General features: G+C 41.0%; 1 protein-coding gene across 2 annotated transcripts in view; it reads left to right on the top strand.

The window, feature by feature from the left end:
• The window catches only part of TRPC5 (transient receptor potential cation channel subfamily C member 5), a 425,684-nt gene that overhangs the window by 312,728 nt on the left and 93,479 nt on the right, over positions 1-19,477 (top strand). For both annotated transcript variants that reach the window (XM_058291577.2, XM_058291576.1), the window contains 3 exons: positions 806-945; positions 5,135-5,457; positions 14,575-14,770. In XM_058291577.2, coding sequence (XP_058147560.1) covers positions 806-945; positions 5,135-5,457; positions 14,575-14,770 — 659 coding nt within the window. The remainder of the gene's footprint in view (positions 1-805; positions 946-5,134; positions 5,458-14,574; positions 14,771-19,477) is intronic.

Genomic DNA, 19,477 nt, shown 5'->3' with positions numbered 1-19,477 from the left:
TTGCCTTGGACCCTCCCACACATTGCCATCCTCTAAGCCTTTGCTACTCAGAATGTGGTCTCCAAACCAGCAGTATCAGCATCAACTGGGAGCTTGTGAGACATACAGAATCTCAGGTCCCATCCCAGATCTATAGAATCAGAATCTGCATTTTAACATGATGCCCAGGTCACCCTCCACACATTGAAGTCTGAGAATCTTTGCCCTACCCCATGGCCACTTCTATCTTTTACTGCTTTCCACATTCCAAGGCTAAACGAACATCTATGTCATTAAGCAGATTTCCATGAAATCTCCATACAGTGAGAGGAGAAAGGAGAAAAGAGGAAAATAATCCTAAATTATTTTAGGCCTCACTGCCTAGCTTTGGCCCCCGGGTCCAGTAATTTGGTCAATGGTAAGGTTACCTCAAAACTCATTGACAAGTTTTCTGTCTAGCAAATTAGTAGAAACTAATTAATTTTTTGATGAAGTTATTCCCACCCCAAAATGGGAAGGAAGATAGAATCAGGCACCCAAAATGGCAACAGCATTCCATTAACTATAGTAACAATGCTAACAGTGAGTAGTGCCAAAAAAAGTACAACATATGGGCATTTCAGGTAAGGCCCATTACATTTGGCATGTTCAGAGCAGGGAGACAGGAAAGTAAAGAAAGAGAGCTAAGTGAGTACTATCTCTAGGGACTTCACTCCACTGACTCCAATTCACTCACTGATTTCATCTTTCCTCATTTTGGCGAATCTTGCTAGAATGGAGAGGACTGACCCTGTGTAGAAATAAACATTTTGCCTCCATTCTTCAGGTTTTATTTGGGGAGAAATTAAGGAAATGTGGGACGGTGGATTTACTGAATACATCCATGACTGGTGGAACTTGATGGATTTTGCAATGAACTCCCTCTACCTGGCAACTATTTCTCTGAAGATTGTGGCCTATGTCAAGGTAAATTGGAATGTTTGCCATTCTACACCCAGTGAGGTCATTCAAGCAGTTATGAATACAACTTTTTGAATATCACCCACCCTATGGTTCCCTACCAATTTGGATAACTTAAATACACATGCATCAGGCTGCCCAGATGATTTCCCCCCACAACGTGAAACCTGAGTTAGCCTGAAAATAGATTCATGCCCAATACTTTCCTTTGTCTAGACAATCACAGGCTCAGAGTTCAGGTTTGTTACTTATTAGATAATAGGATGGCCGTGTTCCTTCTACCCTGAGTTGAACTTCTCAGGCATAAGGAAAGTGTGACAATTTGGTCCCCGAGATTGTCTAGTCAGTCATATGTTTCAGCACTAAATCCCACAGTAAGGAGTTTCAGAATGGGAATATGGCTGGCCCCCAAATCTCCAACAACTTAATTTATTTTTGTATCCTGAATATGCATATTGCATAAATTTAAAAACCTTGGGAGTTATGTGGGGCATGAATATTGAATGCATCCATGAACCATTTTTGAAAGGAGCCTAAGAGTATGCCTTAAACATTTGGTGATTGTTTAATTCATAATTACAACTTCCTTACAAGAAAAAACTGGCAAGGAAAATGTTTGAACCTTTGTTAATGTACCTGGGTGAAATCTATGTCATTCTGGCACTCTGCTGACTAAGTAACACTGTTTAACTAAAAAAATTCTCTTCTTTGGAAGTGGTATTTATATAATCTATACATTGGAAGGACCATAAATTATCAACCTAGAAATTGATGGATTTTATTTCAACAGGAAAGTTTAGAATAAAAGATGAAGGGAAGGATTAACTCTTGGGGATGTGAAAAATGTCTCTGTAGATGTTCAGCATTAGCTAATCACATAGCCTAACCAACATCACCGAGTGTTAACCTCCAAGAAACTTGACGCTTCCCCACCACAGAGGGCAAGAAGAAATCAGCTGAACCATGCCCTGGTAAATGCCCTTCAACTGACAAATGCATAGCTCAAAGGAGAGCTTTGCCAAGAAGTTGGGTCCATCTCAAGGAAGGAAAACTTAAAAGCCAAGAAATGTTACATGCAGAATTTAGATTTACATGGAATCATATAAATGGGCAGAATCTGGGACACCAATCTGCAGGGGCACACCAGTTTGGGAGAAACTTCCCCAAGTAGGCTGAGCTGATTTCTATAAGGTAAAGCCACAAAAGCTACTCTCCAGGCACTTGAAACAGTTCAGATCATTGTTGATCTGAGATAGTACAGAGGTGCCATGGGATAAGTTGGCCTTAAAGAAAATCCATTATTAGAGCAAAAAAAACTGATCAATAGCATGTACTACACCTCATGTGGTCTACGGCCACAGGAACAAAAAGGCACATACCCAAAGTATTCAAAAGGACAAAAATAAACACAATTGCCCCCCCCCCCCCAGTGCCCCAGACAACCTTACGAACTGAAGAACAATTGTCTTTTTGCCCTCTAGGATAGTATCACCTAGTTCTAGGCCACCACCACCTTGCTCCCATATGTACAGACAAAATCTGAACTTTGTTACCCACTAATTTGTTGTCCTTTCTTCAGTCAACATTTGGCTAAAGACCCAAATTACCCCCTAAATCTTTATTACAATTGAGTCCCCACAATAGGCTGTCCACCTTCACATTATGTTTTTGGATTGACAGAATGCAGTTCACATCCCTTTGAAAGGCGTGAAAGCCAATTTTCCAGCTGCATTCCATCTCAGAGAATTTAAGTAGAACCACTGATCTCACAATGTCCCTGACTCAAGAGTCAGGAAATCTGAATTTAATCTCCACTCTGATTATCAAAAGCTGGATTACCAAAGGCAATCCCTCTACCTCTTTGAGCCTCAGTTTCTGCTTTTGATAAATAAGAATGGTCCTGATCAATGGTTTGCAAACTTTTTACTTTCACTGAAATACTTCTTTAAATGAAATCTTAGACAGAACTCAAATATATAAAAAAGCTCAAAGAACTGAGTTTGGCTTGAGAAATGAGGCATCTCGACCTCCTCCTTGGCTCCCAGACTGGCCCTAGATCCCTTGACTGAACCCTCAGGTTGAAGGGAATACAGTTTGGAAACCAGTGTACTAGACCAGGGGTCAGCAAACTCTAGCCTACATGCCAAATCCAGCCCACCTCATGTTTTTGTAAATAAGATTTTGTTAGCATACATTTATGCACATTTGGTTACATACTGTCCATGGCTGCTTTAATGCTACAATGGAAGAACTGAGTAATTGCAACAGAGACTGACCTTCAAACCAAAGATATGTACTATCTGGCTCTTGTCCGAAAAAGTTTGCTGACCTCTGTGCAAGGTAAGCTCCAAGTTTTTTTCCCTCTTCTCACATTCTATGATATCTTTCTCCAAAGCTATATATGCAGTGCATAGATTTGCTCTGAGAATCATCTTTCACACTTCCAAGTCTCTTGCAAATTCAGACGTACCATTCCATGGACAGTGCACTTCCCAGTGATTACAGGTCTGGCTGTGGTGAGGGAAAAGCCTAAAGAGCTATACATGTTCCAGTTGATACTTTTTAGTTTTAAAACATAGGTCTCTTTTCTTCTCAGGCAAAGGGGCTCCATTCCTCACACATACCTCAAAAGGCCTATCTGACATCTGTGCTGTGGTATCAAATATACAAGTAATATTTAATAGTAAGACTGAGAGACTGACTCTGCAGAGGCCTGAATTTCAGTCCTGGCTCTGCCAATCACCTTGGTATGTGATCTTAAGTCACTCTGACTCTCTGGATTCCCATTCCTCCATTTGTAAAATAGGCATAACAACACCTACTCCTCACAGCGATGTAATGAATACATTTGGGAAGAGAAAATGTAGAAATACAAGACATGGCCAAGAATGCATAAAACTGATTGGTCACCTAAGAAGTCTATCTGAAATAAGTGAAAATGTGGTAAGGTTTCCCCAAATACCTCTGACTGTGAAGGATGTTCAATACATAAATGATTTCAACAGCACCAGTTGTCTCTGTCATTGGGACTGAAGTGCATTTTAGAAATGCTAGCAATGTAATTTAGTCCCAAATGCAACATCTTCTCAGGAAAGCTGTTTACATTTAATCCTGAGAAATTGGAATATTTAGGTGAAAGCTCTAGGCAACATATCTCAGATAGAATCCCAGGCAGATTCTCCTTCTGTCCTGGGGAAGGTAATAAGCAATTCCTTGTGTTTCCATGACATCTTCCCTTATGGAGCACACAGACTTACACATACAAACACAGAATCACAAATATGTATATAGGAGTGTGCAGAAGAAGGCATTAGCCTCATTTTATGGTGAAATTAAGGGACACAGGCAGTTTTTAAGTAATGAAGCCTGAACTGGAGCTCAGGCCCTACAATGAAGTCATCTTCCTTTGAGAATGCCCCCTAAGATTCCAGGAGCCAGAAGCCCTGAAGCTGAAAAAGGGCTGAAAATTGGATAACCAACCCCATGAGTACTGACTCTTCCACTCCTTCAACCCCCTCATTCTTTGTTTGTACTAGAGGGACATTCTAACTTGTAGGACTGTCGAAGGAACAATAAAATGCATCCATGTGTGGTGCAGTACCAAATTCCTACCTGGAAGGTTGACATGCCATTTGCGTAGTATGGAATACATTACAGACTTTGCTAGAAATTCATCAGAAAGTTCCTATTAATTGCTCCCTAAGGAGAGTCTATCAGTCCCAAACTTCAGACAGCAGGAGTCAGAATGAACACTGCATACCTGGGAGGCTGACTCTATCCTTTGTGCATCAGTAACTATATATTGTCTGTGGTGCTCAGAACAAAGTGGGGATTTGAAGAAGTAAACCTGATCTGAAATCTCATTAAGAAGCAGGGCAATTTGGCTCCACTATCCCACTATCTTGGGCATACCATTGGCTTCATTTCAGTGATACTCCCCTGCAATCTGGTAAATTCAGAGTTAGAAAGTATCTGTCAATAAACCACAGGTGATTGCTCAGAAATTCATCCTTCTACATGTATGTGCTGGGTATATATTTGTAAATGAGTGGGACTAAGAGGGTTACTAGCAACATGTATTGATGTGGGGCCCATTATATAAGCAAATGCTTGATGGCATTGTAGGCATTTGGAAGGGAGGAGAGAGGAAAAAGCTTTATAAATGCTCATCTTGTGTTCTTGTTGTTTCTTTCAGTATAATGGTTCTCGTCCAAGAGAGGAATGGGAAATGTGGCACCCAACCCTGATTGCAGAAGCACTCTTTGCAATATCCAACATTTTAAGTTCCTTGCGGCTCATATCCCTGTTCACAGCCAACTCCCACTTAGGGCCTCTGCAGATTTCTTTGGGGCGCATGCTGCTTGATATCCTCAAATTCCTCTTTATCTACTGCCTGGTACTGCTGGCTTTTGCCAATGGATTGAACCAGCTTTACTTTTATTATGAGACCAGAGCTATCGATGAACCTAACAACTGCAAGGGGATCCGATGTGAAAAACAGAACAATGCCTTTTCCACGTAAGAATCCCCTCTCTACTGTTTTGCCCCTTTTCTGCCTTCTCCTTCCTTGCCATGTTTTCAGTACACAGTTTTATAACTGCCTCTTGACAATGCAGGCAACATTCACTTATGGATCAACCCTAAGGGTCTGAAGTGGATGAAGATCCTTTTCTCACTACAGGGGACTACAAGTAGAGTTAAGCGAGGGAGGAAAGAGACATAAACACATGCATGGGCTCCAGTAACTCTTGAAGAAAGTTAGTTCTTAATCCTGTTTGTGTCATCTCCTATATTTTATGGCAATTAATGAGGAGAGGGTTTCCTCACACAAAAGATAGACACCCACGAAGGAAATGAAATAGCAAGGCCAATGTCTGAACAAGTGACAAGCAAGGCTAACTTAACTCTTCTGAGTCAATTCCAACAAATAAGAATGCAAAAATATCTTAATGCATGTTCTTTCACAGGAGTGAGCTAAAGAAACAGCAGGCTAAAGACAAGCTTCGAGTCAGCTTGCCTTCTGGGGTTAATTCAAGCTTTCTGGTGGGCTGAGGGGCACCAAACTCTGAATTGGAAATGTCCCCATGCCCACTTGGAAGACATGAGACAGCTCATGATTTTCTGTCCATGAGTCCACTGTGTCTGGACACAAAACTCTTGGGAATTTTCTTTCTAAAGTCAAGTCTTATTTTGGGGGGATCTTTAAGACCCCTGTATGGCTTCTATTTTCTGACAAATAAATTTTAGGGAAAATACATGAGAAAATTAACATATGTCAGGAAACTTGTTACATTCCAGGAACTGTCCTGGGCCTGCCCCTGCTCTCAGAATTCTGCGTATTGTTACTCTCTACCCTGAGTTCTAGAAAGTACATCTCATAACTGGTATTCACAACCTCAGGATTCTTGGTCATTAAATTAAGATCAATTTTTCCCCTTATCTGTATAAACTGAAGCTGTTCAATGGACCCAAACATTCCAGAAATGTGTGCAATAACAAAGACCAGGAAAATATGGGTGCTACTTTATCCCAAGTTACTCTAATAGGGAGGGGGGGAAATGTGATCAGTTGCATCCCTATCAATTGCTTCTAGCAGCATTCCCTAAAATGGATTCCAGATAACCGCAGTTCACTGAGATGTGAAGAGAAATGAAAAGAGAATATATGATCAAATGAGTTTTAGAAATGCTGGGACAAAGTAAAATTGTTTCTCTATTGCAGGACTTCTCAGAGCCTTTCCTTTGTGTATACAGTGTTTCCAAAATGTATTGTCCACACATACATCCCTTATTTTTTTCAAACCATCTCTCTCTTCAGAATGATGTTCTCATGAACAGAGTTTGAAAAGTGCTGGCTCACTGCATTGCCCATTGTGCATCGCTCATGCCCTCCATTAGGCTATGCTCCTGCCTCTCTTCCCAGAATTCAGGGCCAAATCATAGATGGAGAAACCATACTCACATGAAAAGAAAAAGGGAAAAGAAAAGGAAAAGAAAACATGGATCTGCAAAGAGATACTGCTATTTTGGTTAAGTCAAACAAGAGGGTACATCAACAAGTTATCATTTTACTTGTCCTCTTGACTAGGAGCTTCTTCCCCTCCCTGTATTATACTAGAAACAGAACTCACGTCAACCTGTTTTCAATATAAAGAGAAAATTCATAGTGACTTTAGCACCAGGAGGCTGCATTTGTTTCTATGAAAACATCAGACAGAATTGAACACCTGAATGTGAGGTGCCTTCCAGGAGGCCAGGTGCCTGCCAATTACCCGTTGATATGAACTTTGCTGAGGAAGTTTATGAAGTACTTCCTTGAAATTTTGTAGAGATTATTACTACCCCTGTTGCCAACTGACGTCTTACTCCCATCATTTGTCCAGCAGGGACAATAGGCAAGAATGGGCACATGCCATAAAGAAAATTTTATCTTGGGGCATCAGGACTGAAGAAGCATTGCTGTGTTGCGACCAAATAAGCAATAATGTTACCACAACTTTTCCTCTCCCCTCCATAGATGTCTGAATCAGATTTGTGCTTTATTTTAAACCCCTCAACTACAGCATTTATAATACCTGGTATAATATATGTTATTCAGTCAGAGCATCAGAAAGATTCAGCTTTAGAGAACAGGAAAGTCAGCTTATTTATATACCTGTGTAGAATGTGGCATCTGCTTATCATCATCCTTTTCCTTCTGATCCTTCAGAGACACCAGTGCTATTATCCTTCAGTTTAAAAAAGAAAAAGAAGTATTTTTCTCTGGGAACACAATTCCAGGGGAACTTGTTGCCCTTAGTGACAAACACATAGTAGCATTATTGATAATTGGAGTTCAGTATTCCATATTGGGGATATCTGACCTTCATCTACTGTCAAGATAAGCAATTGAAAAGGCCTTGACATTCTGAGAGTGTGGGACTTGGCAAGAGAAAAAATGTGGAAGCGGCAATGAGCTAATTTGTTAGTCCTGCATTTTTACTCCGAGATCCAGGTCCTGGTCTCCAGATGTCCCCTGAACACACCTGGCTGTGTCTCAAGCACCTCAAACCTAAATGCCCACAACTAAATTCTTTAGCCTACACCCTCACCCCAAACCTATTTCCCCTGTTAGTTCTCACCTCAGTAAATGACACCTGCCAGATTTCTAGGAGTCATCTGGGATTCTTGCCCTCTTCCACACCAAACATAATCTCTCACCCATCCATGTCAGTTCTACTTCCTAATATCTCTTCAAGTCACCCTCCATATATACACACTACTCTACTGGTTCGGGCCTAAATCATCTCTCCCAAGCATGATTTCAGCCTCCTCTTAACTGGCTTCCCTGCTTCCAGTCTTATCTCCCCTCCAATTTCTCACCTACCACATAAGATTCCACATTGTAGTCCACACTCTCCCCCAGTCCACCCAGTGGGCCACAACAGGACACACAACATCCAGCATCCGTCCATGCAGCACCACCTAGGACAACTCCAAATCCTGAAAATGCCCCCAAACCATATCTCTTCTTCTCTCTCCCGACCATCAGCAGCCACCATGGCCACCCTCTCCACATCACTACTACAATTTCTTCCCTTATTAATCACAATAGTTCCCCAGCAGAACACCAGTAAGTCCACTCTAATCCATTCTCTATTCCTCCATCTTGTGGACCTGGGATGGCTATGTGCAGTCCCCCTCTACACCAAGAGGGGGTTCAGATTTCACATGGATGATGGATGCAATCCTCCTGCTTGCAGCTGTAAGCAATCTTGGCTCCCTGGTGTGGTGGTTGACCCTCTTCACCTCCCTATCAGCTGGCCAGGGTAAGTCCAAGAAACCAGAGGAGCTGCAAGTGTGCTGAGGCCCAGGGCCTGGCTGTCACATGGACAGTTCAGAGATTCAGGTCTCCTGAGTTTACACCAACCCAAACACCAACCACAGGTCTGGTAAAAGTGACAGAAGAGGCATGTGTAGAAAGGTTATATCTGAGTCCAACTTCATCACACTCAGGAACACAAACTCCCAAGTAGGGCCAACTGACATGTCCCTGAACTCCAGAGCCATCTGCCTTGACCATAGTACCTGTGGGTCACTGCAGCCCTCAGGAGAACCAGCACCTGGGATTCCATCTACCCTGCTGAGGTGTGCATAAGCATCACCCCCTGATGACCTCCTGACTCTTTTTTTTGGAGACTCTTAGCCATATAAACTCACTTGTCCTTTCCATTTCCCCCTTTTTATCCAAAGTCAAAAAGCAGTTTTTAACACCTGATATTACATGTAGGCTGAGATATTCTGCCAGTCTGAGTTGACCTCTTTGTTTATGGTCTTTTTGTAGTTACATCATCAGCTGGTGCTTGGTAGTAATCCCTCAGTGCCAGGGAGTCTCATCCCCGGGAGTCATGTCCCACACTGGAGGGAAGGCAATGCATCTACGTGCTGAGTTTGGCTTAAAGAGTGGCCACATTTGAGCAACATGGAGGCTCTCAGGAGGTAACTCTTAGGCACCCCACAGCTATAGGCCTAGTTCATATTTCAGGCACACAGGCTCATAATCAGAGCCATCGGTATCAAGGGCTCATTGTTGGACTATCCATCTTTACTGGTCTTTGCCATTGCACTTGGGGAATTGTTGTTGTTCCATTGGGGAATGTCATTGAGCTCCCCTGGTCAGGAATTCAGCACTCTCTCATCTGTTGTTTCCAACTGAAACCACTGTGAAAATATCCAAGCCTTTCTATGTACCCTGTATACATGCCCTGGAGAACTCCCTCCCAACCATGTGCAGCCCACCAATGACAACCCACCTAAGTACTCCTCCCCCACCATAGTTGAACCTCTCTGTAGTCCAAAACTTCTTCAAAAATGAAACCAAATATATTGTCAGATTCATTAATAGAAAAATGGAATCTAGTGATGGGTTTAAAGGTTAGATATAGAATACATAGAAATTTAGAAAAATTAAATAAAGGAAAAATAAATTGGGGTATCAAAGAAATGAAAAAATGAAAAAGTGTGTTTCAACCATTTGCTATGTCTCTTATCCAGGAGACTAATACCCCCATTTTTAATATACCTTGTACCTATCCTAGAGGGGCCTAAGACATAATAGATGCTCAACATGTTTATTGATAATTAAGTAAGTAAAAGAAAGAAGTCCCATAGTAGTCCTATCTTTCATTCTAGAAGATCTACTTCTGCACCTACCCCCTAGGATGACTTAAGTATTTGGCCAGCTCTGTCACTCTGCTGATCCACATTGAGCTTGCTGTCAGTGAAAAGCCTTGATCTTTCTCATATTTCCCCCATTCTGTACTTGGGCACCTGGCTGGAGAGCAAAGCTCTACATCAATTCCTATTAAGTTTCATTTTGTTACTTCCTGCCCATTTCTCCCAACTGTTGAAATCTTTCTGAATCTTGATCCTGTCATCTCATTTATTGTCTATACCTCCCTGTTTTGTGTCATCTAAAAAGCTAAGAAGCAAACCATCTATTCTCATCCATTACACTGATAAAAGTGTCAACCAGGCTTAGTATTCACTGGAAGGAATATTGGGCAGCTCTAAAACGATAAATATGAAGATTCTGTATATGCCTAAAATTGTCTATATCCAAAATGTTTAATTTATAAAACACAAACTTGACATTTATACTATGTATAATTAGACATGCATATGAATGTCAAATTGCAGAAACAATAAAGAAATGTAAAACAACAATGAGTTGTATTTAGTTGGAAGGTTTAATTATAGTAATAACAGTAATTCATATTTGGTGAGTGTGTGGACCAGAAACTCACAAATGAGTTTTGCATTAATTAACTCATTTACTTCTCACAAGCATACTGTGAGGTAAACACTATTGTTATTACCCCCATTTTACAGATGGAGAAATTAAGGTACAGAGAAGTTAAGTAAGCTGCCTTCAGTCACATAGATGATAAGTGGCAGAGTAAACATTTCAATCTAGGCATACAAGCTCTAGCCTGTGCTTTTAACCATGGATACAAATGTAGAGTTTGTTTTGTAAAGTTGTATAAGATTTGTTGTGTGAATTTGCAATAATAATGAATACATGTAAAACTAAACTGGACAGAGCCATGACCTATCAGGCCACTTGGGACTTTCTTCCAGGCTCTTGGCTATTCCTACTTCATCAGTGGAGAGTCTTCCACTCATCTTTCATCCTATTTGCACCGTATTTACAAGGATACAAAATCAGTCCGTACCAATGGCTCTTTTTGTTCTGACCAGGTTTGAAAGGCCCTTAGTGGTTGTCTCCAGCTTTTCCCCCTAATTTTAGTTTATATCTTTCCTGCCACTGTTATCACAGAATGGTGCCATTCATTTGTAGTTTTCTGGCTATGTGCTTCTCCTGTCATTTTTCTAAATAGATTCAACAAACATTTATTCAGAAACTCCTATGTGCCAGGCAATGTTGACACTGAAAAGGATGGCACCCTTACCCTCAAGACAATCTTAGTGTAGTGGAGAAAACAAGTAAACAATTACATTTGCTGCCATTTTTATTGCTTACTGTATGCCAAGCACTGTGCTGAGTACTTTATGTATAGTATCTTGTGTGATAGAGTGGTTAAGTGTCTGGGATTTGGAGTCAGACTAAGCTGGGTACAGATCCTACCTCTGTTACTTGCTGCCTATGTGACTACTCTCTTCCAAAACTAGAAGAATAAGATTCGCTACTACTTCACAGATTTGTTATGAGAATCAAACTTTAGAATATGCTTAAAGCACTTAGCATTGTGCCTGGCACATAGAAAGAGCACAATAAATATTAGCAATTAGTTTTTATCCTACCATGAATCTTAAAGAAGCTTAAAGAGGCTAAGTAGAAGGAGACTGAAGTTTTCTCTTAGTCACTCCCCTCAACTGCCTCTACAGTATGATATGTGCCTTTATGGAATAAGGCTAGGGTGCTATGGGAACACAAAAGAGGAACATCTAGCCCAGCCTTGTAGGAAAGGATTCAAGGCAGACTTCTGGAGGAGGTGGGACTTCAGCCAAGCCTTGCAGGTCAAACAAGAGTTGGGCAGAGAAGGAAACAGTATGGAAGAGGAGGCTAGAGGTTGGGGTAGGAGAGGGGCATTGCATCCATAGGTAGAAACTTGTCAAAGTAATGGAGAATGGGAGAGATGAGGCTAAAGAGCTAACCATGCCTTCACTCTATTTTGGCTATCAAAGCACAACTTTTTTTTACCCTTTAATAGTCACCTCTCTTTTTATTTACTTATTTGTTTGTGTTTTTTTTCTTCTTTATTTTCTTTTAATTTTACGTTAAAAAAATATGAGGTACCCCTATACCCTCCACCCCCCCACCACCCCCCTTCCACATCAACAACCTCTTCCATCATTGCAGCACATCCACTGCACCTGGAAAATACAATCTGGAGCACTGCTGCACCACATGGACAGTGGTCCACACTGTAGTCCACACTCTCCCCCAGTCCACCCAGTGCAGAATGAGGTCATTGCTTCTACCCAAAGAATTTGTCCCTTCCAGTTCACTGTCCACTCTTCTCCACTGATTAAGTCCAGAATGGTAATCCTCTCCATAATCTTCTACCTTCTAAATGTGCAGATGTCAGAAGTTCATATCTCTATTATGATGTGCCCCTCTTAGCTTTGTGATCTATTAATGGATGGCTCCCAATATGTGAAAGTTCCCCCTTAGTCACCTGGTATGGATTTGTTTTCCACACATTTAATATCATCTTCTTTTTGTTCTCAGTCTGTGCCTCTTCTTGAGCTAACAAGTTCCACGTGTTTGTTTACTCTCTACTAAATAAAAATGGACCATTTTCTCTAAAGTTATCTCCTTTAAATTTTAAAAGATATTCTTTTGATATGAGAATTCTGGAGTTTAAATAACAAGCCTTTCTACCCATGTGATGATTTTATTATGGACCCAGCCACCAAAGTCCTTTCCCTAGGTGGTGAGATTTCCCTGTGAATCCATCTGAGTTGAGAAACCACAGAACTTCCTGCAGATGTCTCACCAGAATGTCCTTGTCCCCTCCCACTTGCCATTCTCTCATTTTACCTGGGCATACCTTCAACAAGACAGCTTGTCCTTGTGACCAGACCACATCGTGACATTCTGTGCCCCCTGTTGATGGCATTCTCACTACCAACCACCAACACTAAGGAACCATCTTTCTCTACCCATTTTTCCCCCACTTGTACAATTATACCTAGATGGATTCCCTGGCTAGACTATCACCACAGTTGAAGGCAGATTTTAAATGCCCAGATTTAAAGCATTATCCACTGCAATTTTAATTGGTGTGAGACTGGAGATGAGAGAGGTTAACATTCAGGAGAAGCAACCAATTCTGTAAGACCCTGCCAACATATTGATGACATACTTGCACACAATTGGAAATGTAAATCCATGCTTAAAGTATCATTTCTAATGTCCTGTACCTCTTCCATATGCTTGGGAAATAGCTGGTTCATGCCACCCATGTGCTGACTGCACTTTATTGCTACATGCATAGATTTCTGAGTATAAGGCAAAAGGACCCCTAGACACCAAAGATTTATCATTGCAAGGTCACCTGTTAGGATGTGGAGACTGTGACAGGAAACAATCATTTGTGACACCATCTAATATAGTCCAATATAATGGTTTGGGGAGGTCAGACAGATTTGGACTTGAATTCTGGTTCAGCACTCATTAGCTGTGTGGCCTTGGGCAAGTCACTCAATCTTTGAACCTCTGTTTCCTTATCAGTAACAATAAGGTTTTTCAAAGAATCATAATGTGCATAAAATGCCTAGTATGCTTATCTTCAGTAAGTTCTCAACATTTGCTATCTGATAATAATAATTCACCTAATGTGTTAATTCCAGAGTTCTTAAGCTCCTCTGCTAAGCTTAGAACCATTCTGGACCCTGTGGGAGTCACAAAGGAAATATGAAAAATGGACCCTGGCTAATTAGGCACATAATAATTAGCAAATAAAATAATAAACTAAATTAAGCATAATCAATGACTTAAATATGGAATCAGGTAACATTTACTGGGTACTTAATATGTGCCAGGGAGTATTCTAAGCACTCTACTTGAGTTTTCCCATTTAATTCCCATAACAATCCTATAAAGCAGGTAATTGTAGGGGAAAAGAACAACAGAGGCACAAAGACGTTAAGCAACTTTTCCATGTTCACTTAGCTAGCACGTTTCAGAACTGAGATTTTAACTTAGAGCTATCTAACCCAAGTACCAAATTTTTCACCACTGCATTTACTGCCTCTGTGCAATTACAAAGGGGGTTACTATCTTTTCATAATTAGGCAGGGGGTAAATCACATGGATTTAAGATGAAAGAGAAAACTTGGTGGAGGAAGTAGTCCTTGAAATAAGCCTTGATCGATAATATATGTATGGACTGAGACGAGGAAGATGGTATTCCAGATGGAAGGGCAAAGCATGTGACATAGAAGTGGGAACACCTTGTTAGGAATAATAAGGAGACTGACATGGCTGGTTAGTTTTGAGGAAGAGACCATAATATGTGAGAACTTCATTCTACCTGCTGGGTTGCAAATCTGACAGCCCTTTTATTATTAAATTGCCTGATGTCTTAAATTCCCTGAGTTAAATAATTTGTTCTTTGGTCTTTTTTAGGCTCTTTGAAACACTTCAGTCTCTCTTCTGGTCTGTATTCGGCCTTTTAAATCTCTATGTCACCAATGTGAAAGCCAGGCACGAGTTCACAGAGTTCGTGGGCGCTACTATGTTTGGGACATACAATGTCATCTCTCTGGTAGTGCTACTGAATATGCTGATTGCCATGATGAACAACTCCTATCAGCTTATTGCCGTGAGTAGTTCCTTCCTTTACAGATGTGGTTTTAGGAGTGGACACGTGGGCACGGAATCCATTGGAAACTCAATGAAACTGTCTATCTGCCTCAATTTATTTTACATTAGCGTTTCTAGTATAGTTAGATTGAATTTATTTCTTTCCAAGGCAACTCAGTTTGGACACTTAGTTCACTGAGTCTTGGTAACCAAGAATAGGATGTCTTAGTGGAATTTTCTGGCTATCTTTTTAAACCTGTTCATCCATTTTCTTGCCTTAGTAATGAGAGTTGAGGGGGTATGAGCACAATTTGACTATACCTTCTCACTTCACTAATCTCCAGGATTGAATTAGCTGAGCTAGTTCTCAAGGTAAGGATATCCTATCTCCCTCTTCACTGCAAACATTTCCTTCCCAAAGATGAATGTTCATTGACAAAGGTGACCTTCTCAGATAGAGTGGCTAATGTTTTTAATGAGGATGTATGAGTAACTGCACTCCACTTTGAGACACTTTCAAGTAGAGTCCATTACTGTTACCATTTTGATCAGCAGTGTTCGTTACTTTGGACAAGAAATGGTGGAAGTATAGGATAAGGGATCAGTCTAGGCCTTGTCCTGGAATTTGATGACAAACTAAATATCTAACCTCACCTTGTTTTCTCATGGCCTGCCTATAGTTTCTAGAAAATGAATATTAGAAAAAGATTTCTGACTATCTGAGGTCCTGTTTAGTTTGGTATTGATGAATTTAAGTCTTTCATTCCTATTTAGGTGCCAGATCTCCCTACAAATTCATTTGTTGCTGAAAGGTCTTGCTGTAGCACAGAAGCCACAGAAAGAAAACACCTGAATCTTTTCTCCCTTCCTACATACCATTTCTCAGACTTGTTTTGCTATGTAGTAATCATTTATCCTATAGTAAAGAAACTTAAATTATTGCTGTGTGTATATCTGTATAATGATATGTACATATATATATATATATATATATAAAATCACACATACGATCCTGTATGTATTTCTTGAATATTATTTGTGTTAGTAAACATCTATCATCCTTTTCACTAAGAACTGACGCAAAGAGTTTCTCTTTGGAGAAGCTTCCTACTCATAAATGGCAATGACATACATTTTCCTGGGTAGGTTTCTAGAATCTTTTTCATTGGAGAGTTAAAAAAAACTCAGGATCGAAAATTATCTACTAGAATGGTTTAGATCCTAGATTCTTAGGTAAGGAAGAAGAAAGAGGATAATGAAAAAATATATATATATGAAAAGTCATATATATATCCTGATTCTGGCATGTATAACCAAGTGATCTTGGGTAACTTTCCCTTTTTGGGTTTAGTTTCTTCATCCAACATGAAGGGGGTGGACTTGATAGGCTTTAATGTCCCTGCAAGTTCTGATATACTGTGGGTGTGGATGTCTATGGATGAATAGGGGAGGCTCATAATGTCCCTTCTAGCTCTGAAATTTTGCTCATCTTTTGCTTTTGAAATGGAATTTAAATTCAGTCTCATACTCTCTCTCTCTCTCTCTCTCTCGATAATTCAAACCCATCTAGATCACAATCTCTGAAAGTCCATTGCAGGGAATGACCTATCCTCCTCCTAGTCTGTCTCTATAAGGGAGAGCAGGCCAGGTGTCAGGGCTTAATTTTTCCACTCTGGCATCCTACCCCTCACTCCTGCCAAAGATGGCAATATTCATTCTGAGGAATTTGTCATTTTCTCTATGGGTGTATGGTAGCTGATTGCTCCTAGTGAAGGTGGAAAAGGGAAAGATTTTCTTGTCATCTAATGCAGGGCTGTGGTGTTTCCCACTGAGCTCAGTAATATTTATTAGGAAGGGTGGAAATCATCAGCTCTAGCTCTCTTGTCACCACTTGCTAGCAGTAGGCTTTGTTGTAATGCCACCTCCTGCTGAGCCTGAAGAAAACACTTTGGCTTGAGAGAGGACCTGGGGGACATGACCTTAATGCGGCCTATACCAACTCCATCAGGAGTTGTAGCCAACTATTCTGAATTCTATATGCTGCTTTGGGATCCCATGAGAATTTCTTTACCATTTGGAGATGGATCCAGTGGAGTCCTTATGTTGGTCAGCCTGATTCTAAAATATCTGAATCTCTTTATGTGGTAAAACCCAGCAATAGTTGGATTCTATTAGCAACATCTCCACTTAAGTAGTGAATTCAGTTTGTAGAAGAATGATAAGGGGGGTGGGTTACAGAAAGGGAAGCCACTGAATTCAAATTTCTCCAACTTCAAAAAGGCATTGCAGGCCAACTAAGTCTAAGGAAAGACTCAGTTGTCAACAATGTTTATTATGAATCTATTCAGTGTACATTCTAGGACAGGGTCAATCTCTTGAAGGGTTGAGCTTCCTCAGTGCTCTGTGCAGGTTGCAGAGCTGATGGTGATGTGAATATATGGCTCTGTAACAATTTGTATTTCTATGCCAGAGGAAGGTCCTCTTCAGTAATGTACAGAGTAATATACCTCAAGATATGGTGAAATGGAGATTACTCCTAGCCTGTGCTTTGTGGTCTCAGTCAGCATTAGCAGGTAAAGCTGACGGTATTGTATATTATTGTTGTTATTTACAATTAGCCACAGTCTTTTCCTTCTTTTATCCTTATATCTCTCTCAAGCTCCTTAATACCCTCTTGTGACAGTTATTTCCACACATCCACTTTCCCACTGCTATTCTTGCTGTGTACGTTTCCAGTTCCGTCAAGTGAAACTTCCCTTGATGCCATTTTAATTGGATTCACCCATATAAAATTATTTAGGAGAGACAGACAACTCTCAAAAATGTGTTTACCTTCGACCCTATCTCTACTCCCTACTCCACCCACAAAGGGTGTGTCTGTTGCCTGAGATTGATTCTCACAGCATTCAACTGTAAGTCCTTGGTTTCTTTGGCTGCTGTGAAATGTTTGTGATAACACTGAGAGCAAGTTAGCAGAACTTGTCTTGCTTAGCTACAGCTGCTGGATGACTGGAGGAAGGTCCAAATACATAGGATTGGTTGTCTCCCTCGGGGTGGCAGCATTTGGGAGCTCAAAAGATAGATAGACTCTCCCACTGCAGAAGACAGCCATACAAATTAAGAGAGTAGGCAAGGCTGGAGTTAGAAAAGCTCTGCTCTTGAATGTATAAAGGGATATTGCAACCCATCAAAGTGCCAAGAAGGGCTGGTTGCCTACCAGTCATCTGGCACCAACCTCAGTCTCTCTAAGAACAGAGGAAAAGGCAGTACTTCACACATGCACACCAGGATTTCATTGTATTTTTAGCCTTGTAACTAATATATCCGAGCATTACAGTAATATTGCCAACCATCATTAAAATATTGAAATATTTCCGTACCAGTTGGCAAATAGCTGCCACCCCAGCTGTTTCCTTTGGGGTTCTCAGACCTTCCCACAATCCAGCAAGTCAAGGGGTGATACCTGGAACAGCAGGTCATTTCCAGGAACCTGCTTCTGTGCTATAGTTGGCATACTTCTGATTGGTCAGTTTCTTAATCAGTCTGATTATCCTTGTGGTAAGCAGAATCCTAAAATGCTTCACAAGATTTCCCATCATAATCCTTGGCACTGAAAATCTGATGCACTATTATGTTGTGATTATGTTACATTACATGGCAAAGGGATGTTGCAGATGTAATTAAAGATTACTAACCAGGTAATCCAGGTGGGCTTTACAGAATCACAAGAGTCCTTAAAATACAGAGTTTTCTCCAACTGGTATCAAAAGAGGAAGAGTTTCAAAGTAGAAGAAGGATTTGATGTACCATTGCTGGTTTGTGGATGGAAAGGGTCATGTGGTAAGGAATTCAGGCAGCCTTTAGAAGATGAGAGCTGCCCCCAGCTGACAGCATGCAAGAATGTGAGGACGTCAGTCTCAAAACCACAAGAAAATGAAATCTGGCAACAATGCAAATGACTTGGAAGTAGATTCTTCCCAGAGCTTCCAGATAGGAGCTCAGTCATGCCAACAACTTCATTTAAGCATTGTAAAGACCAGCATTACTGGGGATCGAGTCACAGAGGAAAAGGGATGAGGAGCAGATCACGTAGTACTGTACATTGTAAGGGCTTTGTCTTTTATGATGTGTGAGATGGGGAGCTATGACAGGATCATTTTTTATTAGAGAAATTGGGGTTTTATAGACCAATCATGCATAAAATTCAGGATTCCCATACACTAGCCCACCACCACCATCTTGATTTGGTGTGGAATATGTTATAATTGATAAAAGCACTTTTTTTTTATAATTGGACTGGGTTTTTTTAGAGATTTATTTGTTTCTCTCCCCTTCACCCCCATCCCCTCCCCACCCCAGTTGTCTGTTCTCTGTGTCTATTTGCTGCGTCTTCTTCTTTGTCCACTTCTGTTGTTGTCAGCAGCACGGGAATCTGTGTTTCTTTTTGTTGCGTCATCTTGTTGTGTCAGCTCTCCATATGGGCAGAACCATTCCTGGGCAGGCTGCACTTTCTTTTGCGCTGGGCAGCTCTCCTTATGAGGCACACTCCTTGCGCGTGGGGCTCCCGTATGCAGGGGATACCCCTGCATGGCAGGGCACTCCTTGCGCGCATCAGCACTGCACATGGGCCAGCTCCACACGGGTCAAGGAGGCCCGGGGTTTGAACCGTGGACCTCCCACGTGGTAGACAGACGCCCTAATCACTGGGTCAAGTCTGCTTCCCTGG

This window comes from Dasypus novemcinctus, chromosome X (genome assembly GCF_030445035.2).
Source record: "Dasypus novemcinctus isolate mDasNov1 chromosome X, mDasNov1.1.hap2, whole genome shotgun sequence".
Lineage (NCBI taxonomy): Eukaryota > Metazoa > Chordata > Mammalia > Cingulata > Dasypodidae > Dasypus > Dasypus novemcinctus.
This window is presented reverse-complemented; position numbering and strand designations above follow the sequence as displayed.